A 9,550-nucleotide genomic window follows, 5' to 3' on the forward strand; every position below is an offset into this window, starting at 1 on the left:
TCGAATTTTCAGGCTGTGCACAGCTACAGATATGGATTTCATTTTGAAGCTGAGAAACTTTTAATAAATGCTTTTACTGCGCAGCACTCGCTCCCGGTGTGTGCGGGTGCACGCGTATCCGTGCAGAGTCGCTTTAGTTCTAAGTTTCTAAGCTTTAATGTGTTGGTTTTTCATCACTGCCGGGTGGCCGAACCTGGACCGGCGAGCTGTGAGCTCCGAGTCCGGACCACAGCGCGCGAGGGGAGGGAATCCCTCCAGTGTCTGACGCTTCCTTTACCAAGGAAACCCACACGCGCTCGCTGACGCAACTGCCCATTTTAGGAAACATGCGTCAATGGACCCAAGCAAGTCAGACAAATAGTGAACTCCGCGGCAGCACTGACGTCCGTAACAAAAAATAAACCCCTCCACACATGTTCTGGACCACTTTTACCGAATCCCAGCTTTTCGGTTTTCTCCCTGCTGTCCGCAGAGCGCAGGATGGTGCTAACGGATCTTTTCTTTTTCACTGCCTTTTGCAGAGACAACCCCTCCCTGCTGAAGTCGCAACGCCCCATGCGTGACGTAGGCTCTTTCGTTGGTGTTGAAAAGCCGTTGCAGTTCTTCATAGTGCCATTGAAGTGAGTCATCTCTAGGAAGTGTGGTAAAAAGGAAAAGAAAAAAAAAGTTCGAAGTGTTCCGTGAGCAGCAAAGAGAGCTCAGAGGAGTGTAGCTGGCAAGGCGACGGAAAATATTGAGAAGAGTAGAGAGGCAATAGGCTTTAAAGCGAATGTTAACCTGTGTGAGTCACTCTAACTACATGTTTGATTGTCGCTGCTGGATCTGACTGCTGAAGGTGTGCTGCTGACTTTAAGCTGAAGTTTGCGCACCTGAGAGGATCTTTTGCAGCGTAGTGTAGGTCTACCTGCGGCTCCAGGAAAAAAACAACAAGAAATAGACTCTACAAGCAGGGATAATACACAAGAAAAAAACTATTTGTATTATCAGTAAAATGTTTTAGGTCAGTTTACAGGAGCAAAATTGCACTTTTGTTTTTTTCTCCTGCTTTGGAAATTAACGACTTCTCGAATCAGAGGATTTTTTTTTCCTGTTGGTGCCTTTTTTGCATCGGGGATTTAAAAAAAAGGCTCTCAGAGCTCAAACAGTGCACTGAAATCTTCCTCTTTCCTGGATCATGTACCAGGACTACTCCGGGAACTACGACACCTCGTCCCGCGGCAGCAGCACCTCTCCGGCCCAGCCAGAGTCCTTCACAAGCGGCAGCAGCACGATCGGAAGTCCGATCTCTACCTCAAGCTACCAGGTAACAGAAGGAAAGGACTGGCTGCAGATTAATCTATTAATGAATGCATTCTGGATAACATGAAAGTGTCAGTTCGTTCTTGTGCAAAGTCCGATTTTTAGAAAATTATTCCATCGTGTTGCTACTTCCAGCCATTAACTGAATTTAAACAGGAATTTTCCGGGTCGCCTGGAGACACAAATCCGAATGAACCCAGTGACACGGTTCGAATCAGTGACTCAACAGGGGCAGTAGTCAATCTGTGCATAGGTGCAGTCTAATAATATTACAATGATTTTGCTTTTATAATATTTAGACACTGATTATTTTGTCTAATGTTACATTTCTCCATTAGTGCGCACCGCAGCTGGCGACAATGCGCGAGTTTGCGTAAATTTATGGTACAATTGTCTTATGCCAACAATTTACAAAAAAAAAAAAAAAAGACACATACGTGGTTTGTGCCCTGTTGCAGGAAAATTTGGCACACTGGAATAAATCCGAGTCTGTGATTTACAGATGTTAATTTCGCCTTTCTTTCTGCCAAATTCCCTGTGCGTTTGTAAAACGAACATTTCTGGGTTCTTTGCGAATTGTCTCACAGAGACGAATGCGTGTAAAGCAAATGCACACCTGAGCTTTTTACACTTTTCATGCTGTGGTAATGATAAACTAGCTAGAGATGAAGCTCATAGTGGATGCAACAGGCATTTCGTGTTGGGCTGTGAGGTGTTTCAATATTCCATATGTATTGCTGCAGAATTTATCTAAGTTCCGTTTAAGTGACCACATGTTATTATTCCACATGGAATCAGAGTCTAATTCGATCAGGCGGGTCTCGGGCTGCACATGGCACGTTTTCTCCAGCTGGAAACGCGCTCTGACTGGGAGCGCAGGGCAATCAAAAGCCCGTTCTTCCTCGTTGTGTTCACGGTAGTAATTGTAGAGATGCATCTAAAACACCAAAATCTCATAAGGGTACGTTTTTACATAGTCTGAGTGAGACTTTAGATACAGTAGAGGTGTGACAGTGTAATGCCGTGAAGACGCGGTATCTCAAAAATATGAGGATATAAATCCGGGAACAGGCATGTTGTTTACCCCCACACCCTCTGCCGTGCAATTCTGTGGAAAAGCCTCCTCGGGCTCACGCAACATTACGGTAAAAGACTTTTGGACAGCGTGTACCATTGCTCTGGTTCCCTGTAATCACACGCTGGCTGCCTGTTTCCCATTACAGGGTTGGAACATGAACTCTTCGCTAGTTTATGGAGACATATGTAAACGACCCCCTCCCCCCGCGTGTTTTTGTAAGACCAGTATCATTTTAATCGGACTTGTTTGGCTCTAATGTCATAATTCCACTGAATGTCCTTTGTAGGCAGTTATTCATTTCCTGGTTTATATGTATTGTAAATTCCAGTGCTCTTATTCTGAAGCTAATCTGGCCCAAAAATTCCACTCGCATAATTCTGGATAATATGCCTGGCTTGTTACAGCTGTCTGCTTCCCCCCTTACTGGAACTGACCGCGTTTCACATGTGCTCGACAAATGCAATACACAATGACTCACCAGATAAACAAAGTTGCAAGAGACTGCCGGGATATCCGACGGAAAGTCGGGAATAACGGGGATGTGGGGACGTGCGTAATTTACGCACACGGGCTGGCAGTCCTCCTTTTTGATACCAGAAACAATGATCTAACATCACTTCTCGTGTTGACAATGTTTGTACAAGACCTTGATGCACAAATGTATATAGGCACGATATGTAAAATGTTTGTCTGTATGACAGTCTGAACAAAAATCTACCATTCTGGAACACATTATATCTTGAGATGTTCTCACAAAGCAGTGACTGCATGTTTTGTTTTGTTTTTGTTTTTTTTCCACTATTCCCCCCTGATTGCATGTTTCTTTAAAAAAAAAAAAAATCTTCTGTGAAATAAATTTAATAAAGTTTATTCCATTAAAAATATAATTTTACATTTCCCATCTGCCCCGTCAAATCAAAAGTGAACTTAAGAAGACGTGAAATGGCTCTCTAGTGCACTGTTATGTCTCATTGTAGTAAAAATGAGATGCAGTGGACACCTTGGGCTTTCCCACATGAATCACTGCATGTGTCACTGTTTCACTCCAGGGGTTACATACAGTGTTTCGCCTATGTGGACTGAATCACCACTATAAGCTTGAAATGTGGAAAAATGTGTGACTCTGATGACGGTGGGTGGTGGTGCGTGCATCTCTGTGATGGTACTCTAAGCACAGCAGAGATGCTTCTGGAATAGATCAGAAGCAGCACATTAGGAAATAAATCTATCCTCTTCTGGAGACTTTTATCTTCATCATGCATCCTTTTTCACCATCTTTTCCCTTCTCTTTCCAGAAGTACAGGGTTGACATGCCCGGCTCCAACAGTGCCTTTATTCCCACAATCAATGCAATCACGACAAGCCAAGACCTGCAGTGGATGGTGCAGCCCACTGTCATCACCTCTATGTCCAACCCTTACTCCCGCTCCCACCCATATGGCCATCACCTGACCAATGGTCCCAGTCTGCTTGCGCACAACCCACTGGCTCGGCCTGGGGTCATCCGCTCTATCGGGGACACCAGGAGAGGACGCAAGAGGGATGAACAGGTAACGAGCCAAAGCTAACCACTGTAAAAAACAAACAAACAAAAAAAATCTCTTTGATTGCTTTTCTGCTCACACAGAGCTCCTATTTATGCTCTTCGCTTCGTATTGATTGTGTGTGTGTCTGTCAAATACCTCATTCTACCTTTCATGCTCTTTCTTTTCTCGCCCTTAGCTGACCCCAGAGGAAGAGGAGAAGAGGAGGGTGAGGCGTGAGAGGAATAAGTTAGCAGCGGCAAAGTGCCGTAACCGTCGGCGGGAGCTCACCGAGATGCTGCAAGGGGTGAGTAGAAGACCTGCGCCAGGAGATCACCATCAAAATGTTCTTGTTTTTGTCTTCATAGAAAAATACCACAAATCTAAGTGCTGCAGCATCTTGTGGTGAGAACCATTAGCCAGTAAAGCCCCGTGCTTCCTGTTTTGTTTTGTTTTTTCTGCAAACTTTTTCATCTTTAATATTTTGTAGAAAAACAAAAAGGAAACAGAAACATATTTGCATACACAGAGAACACGGTGCACTTGTTTAGAGGCCTGGCAGGACTCCAGATTCTTGATGAGTGATTGAAGTCCACACCTAAATTTACAACCTCACATTACTGGTTTGACTCTCGCTGCGTCTCTGAGTGCAAGGTCTGAGTGAAGAGATGACAGGCAATGAAAAGCTTTTTGTCTCGGCCAGCTGTAGACAGAGGTAGGGCTGTCTCACAGTGCTGCCTGGCAGACAGTAACGGCATCTAAATGGACTAATTACCCAAATTACAGTGAGGTTGAGCTTGTCAGGCCTTAAAAAAAAGAACCCAGGAATGGAATTTGCTGCAGGCAGCTGTCTCCATGAATGCAGGACATTTTGTAAAAGGGGCAAATTGCTTGTCTCACAATTCCACATAGGGGTATACAGCATGCGCGCGCGCACACACACACACAGTCATACAGTCACAGCCAATGCTTCAAGGAAAAACAAAAATTAAACTGCATTATTCATACACCTGCTTTAAAAAATAGAAACCTAGGAGTGTTGCTTTTCAGTGACATTAAGTTGGAGTGTTTGAACTCTCTGAATAACTGATACTATCACTTTAAGAGTCTCGCTGTGCGCCTCCTCTCTTGGCTCTTCGCGTACCACTTCCTCATACCTTTGCCCATGAGTCAAAGTTCTCAGACAGCATGTCAGCTTATCTTTATGTCTCATGTCTCACAGCCGATGAAAGCCTTTATGGTGTGGATTTGTGTCTTTTGTGTCTCACGTTAATGACACACTGTTTGATGCGGATCTCATTTCTCTGAGACACAAACAAGGCACAGTCATTATGTGGCGCTCAAATTCAAGCAGAAGGCTTCGAGATTACATGTTGTTAGTCCAAATGGTTCATGACAAATTTCTGGGTTTAATAAAATTGTGGCGCTTGGGAAAACTGAAGCAAACAGACAGTGCCCTCTTTTGGCTTCTCAGAGAACCACACGTACAGTCTGGAAACTTCATATTACATACTTCACAAGTGCTGAAGATGATTTTTATCACCTCATGTTCATTAGTAAGATGTTGCATCATGTTTTTATTAAGTTTAAACAAATCGTCTACCACTCTTTGGTGGCTTGGTGATAACAGGGATGAAGTTCCTATGTATTTATTGTCTCTGTATTTCCACTGTCCAATTAAGGCAAAATGCAAGTGGTAGTTCTAAACTTTACTTCATATTCAACAGGAAACCGAGAAGCTGGAGGAGGAGAAGGCAGACCTGCAGAAAGAGATCGAGACCCTGCAGAAGGAGAAAGACAAGCTGGAGTTCATGCTTGTTGCCCACAATCCCGTGTGCAAGCTGCCCATCGACGAGCGCCACCAGCCATCCGGGCAGCAGTGTAATCCGCTCCCACTCACCATGCGCACCAACATGGGCACACGGGCTCAGATGAATCAAGTGGTGGTGAAGCAGGAGCCCGAGGACAGGGACGAAAATATGGGCAAGCTTCAGCGCTCAATCATCAAGCCCATTTGTCTGGGAAGCAGCAGCATCGGTGGCGGGATGTACAGCCCAGATGGAGACAGCCTGAACACTCCAGTGGTGGCAGCATCTACTCCGGCTGCCACACCAAATGCTCCAAACCTCATATTCACCTACCCCAACATGGTGGAGCCCGAAAGCCCCTCGCCCTCTTCTGAATCCTGCTCCAAGGCCCACCGGCGCAGCAGCAGCAGCGGCGACCAGTCCTCAGACTCCCTCAACTCACCGACCCTCCTGGCCCTCTGAGCGAGGGCTCGTCTCGGCGCGGCTGAGAAACAAACACTGTGGCTGAAAGCAAACACAAGGATCGACTGCGCGCCCTCGTCCCCACCCTCCCTCCGGTGTCTTTAAAGACGCAAGAGCACACTGAAAAGTCCAGACCAAGCTGACCATGTGAGCCGTTTCCCCCCTTTAGAGGGAGACCCACAAGGGCTACGCTGCGTGTTTCTTCTCGTTCTGCTTCAGTGTAAAAAAAATTTTTTTTTATTCGTCAAAGTGTGTGCACCGACTCTGAAAAGCATCATCCCTTCACCATTTCAACTCCAGAGTGTCAACGTTTACTGGGCAGACAATTCTGAAGAAAGACATGCCTGCATTTGGCAGCCGTTGGTTGATGTGATTACAGCAAGAGAGCGCGTTCTTAATATATATATATTTTTGAAAATGTTCAAAAAGCCATGTGTCCGACACTTGCACTCTGCCAAGACGAATCAATAAATAAATCACTAAACGAGGTCAGCTTTCTACTGGAAGGGGAGAAAGAGACAATGAGCAAAGACTTCCTCTCATCTCTTTTCCCACTTCGATTTGTCCTTTCAGAACTCGATTCAGGAAAAGAGTGTGTGCACATTCCTGATGTTCTTTCCATCTCTTTAATTGTATTTATGGCCTGTGCTGATTAAATTTTACAGTGTTTTGTTAAGACATTGTCCTCTCCTTTAATCTGCCTGTAGAAAAGCAAAGCGGTCGTCCGCAGGGTGACCCGAGCACTCCTCAGTGTTGCAAAGGATACGAGCCAACTTTCAATCAACGACTAGTTCCTACTCTCTACTTTCTATTTTGCCATAGTGGCTTGACTTTACAGTAGTATTGGTGTGCTTTTCCTCAGTGATTCTGTACCTGAACTTTACAACCTGTTTTTGACAAAGTGTATGTGATTTACATTGATGTCAGGGATATCTCTCATGTGTAGTAGAACCCAGTTGTGAAGAGCGTTGCAGGACTGCTGGCTGCTGATTGGTCTAGCCAAAGTGTTGCAGAGGTGGTACTTTACTAAACTCCGTCGCTTCAAGAGAGGTTCGTCTTTTCGGTCGAAGAGTTTGAACGAAACCCTCCTCGGCTTCTTTGTGCCGTTCATCCTCTAAACAAAGCGCTTACCTTTTTCCAACTCTGGTCAGGTTTCAGAAAAGCCGGGGGGGGGAAAAAAAAAAAAAGATTTTTATGACGCGTGTAATCTTGTAATTCGTCCGTCTTTGTCTGAAAAGGAGGGATTTTGCTTAAATTTGAAAAAGCCACTGTGGTCTAGACTGTCGCCAGCTGCCAATGATGTCAACCCTGTTTATACTGTGTTTGTAAATCTGTCACTTTTAGTAAAGAAATGATGTTTAAATTCAACTCAGATGTGGTGATTTATGGGTGCATGAATACAACATCGAGGTACTCGGTTAGAAACGTAGTGGCTTAAAACGAGGGCCAGATGTGGTTCACTTTACGAGAATAAGGAAGGGATACGAAGACTCTCTCAACAGCTGGCCTGACATGAAAGAGTGGACACCTATGACACTTCTTTGTCTTTATTTTTATGTGTGTAACTTAAAGGGTTGAGGGTTTAATGCACTGAGAAGGACACAACAGCGATATCTGAGACTTTTTTCTTTTATTTTTTTCGTTTACTTCAGACATTCCTAATGACTATCAACGTCAGGGGTAAAAGGAAGGTGCCATCGCAAACCTTTTTGCTATGAGAAGAATAAGGGATATGGTTGGGAGAGTTTTGTTGCGCTGGTTGCAGAAAACAGACTTTTCAATTCAATACAAGCTGCTGCTACTTGTTTGGAAAGGCTCGGTAATGGTTGATTTACTGTGGCTGGTTGTTATCCTGCATGAGAAGGTGGAATGATAACCAAAAACATCACCATGTCTGTATGTTGAAATATTCTGGAGCCCCTCGACACACATAGGAAAGCCATTGACTGTAGATCTTCTACTGTACATGTCATCTACTGTCTCTGTCCTCTGTTTTACTATTACTTCTTTTCCAAATGCTTTAACTGTTTAAAATGATTCAAAATTAATAAAAAACAGCAATATGTATAGCAGTGTTTGTTAATTTAAAAGAATGATGATAATAAAAAAATAATAATTTTCACCTTGAGTTTTTGTCCTTTATTGTTTTGGGTTTTTAAAAAATGCATTTCAGACAATTAATATTACTGCATTAATTATTCTGTTTGAACTAAACCAAAATATTTTTTTTACATTTATACTTGGATGAACTGTCAAGTGAAAAGCAACACAAAAGGAATTCAAGAGCATCGTAAATATAAATGGGTATTAAATTTTTGGTGAAGGTGTTATGTTCAAAATTGTTCACAGAATATATTTTAAGAATATATTTGAGTCATATATAAAGAAGACAACTTCTCGTGTCATCTCTTCACCAGAGTATGGCATCAGAAAGCGGCCCATTGTGCTAAAAGAACATATTATCTACTAGTGCAAAAGATCTCAAAGTCTGGTGACTGAGTGGCACGTTGGGGAGTGAACATAAGGTTGAGAGATCCAAATGAAAAATACATCCATCAAATGAAATTATTGCACATTCAGCTTAAACTAACCTTCCAGTCAGTACAAAAGAAACCCCTGACAGCTTTGGACTAGGGTCAAGTTTGCCATCATCTTAGTTTGGGATACATAAACTGTATAGGTGCAATGCACAGAAACAGACATCTTCTAATTAGTGCTAATAGCCCAATAAAATACCAGAACTTCACTCACCAAAATGACAGCCCAGCCTACTTAGAGGGTGGTTTAGTACACATGGCATTAGAAATGTTCCAAAATGCACTGACAGGTATTTTGCCTATGAGGTGTAAAGAATCATCAGCTGATTCTGTGTTCACTTAATAATTTAAAACATGTGAAAGTGTGCATAATCATCTTAAGATCTGTCAAAGCACAGGATAAACTGACATTCTGCAGGCTTTAGCATAAAGCACACATGCAATATTATTTATTTATTATTACTTTTGTTGTGTTGTGTTATTTTTTGCGTAGTGCCAATTTCATTGTACTGTTGTACTATGTATGACTGTGCAATGACAATAAAGAGTTATCTTATCTTTTATGTATATTTTAAAGCCAACAGTCACTAAATGGGTATAATATAAAATGACTTTACTATCATGGATAATGATAGCATGATAATGATTTAAAATTCACCTCTTAATTCGTTTGCCTTGAATATCAGGCACACTGCACTTTGAACATCTCTTAAAATATTTGTCCTTTTATGAAAAACTGTGTTTTAAATCCAAACATGAGTATTTGCAGCCCCCAAGTGGTCAAATGTGGGAATTACAACAAAACGTTGAGATGGAAGTGGAAGAAGTTGGGTTTAAAATCTG

General features: G+C 42.8%; 1 protein-coding gene across 1 annotated transcript; it reads left to right on the plus strand.

Annotated features, from left to right (window-relative positions):
• Positions 1–510: 510 nt before the first annotated feature.
• fosl2 (FOS like 2, AP-1 transcription factor subunit) lies at positions 511–8,292 on the plus strand. Its single transcript, XM_085442671.1, has 4 exons — positions 511–1,303; positions 3,673–3,927; positions 4,100–4,207; positions 5,628–8,292. The coding sequence occupies exons 1-4, from the start codon at positions 1,175–1,177 to the stop codon at positions 6,168–6,170; spliced, it is 1,035 nt and encodes a 344-aa protein (XP_085298797.1). The 5' UTR covers positions 511–1,174; the 3' UTR covers positions 6,171–8,292.
• The last annotated feature ends 1,258 nt before the right edge of the window (positions 8,293–9,550 follow it).

This window comes from Copadichromis virginalis, linkage group LG19, assembly GCF_057382275.1.
Source record: "Copadichromis virginalis isolate Kocher_CV1m ecotype Utaka linkage group LG19, C_Virginalis_male_GT1.1, whole genome shotgun sequence".
NCBI lineage: Eukaryota > Metazoa > Chordata > Actinopteri > Cichliformes > Cichlidae > Copadichromis > Copadichromis virginalis.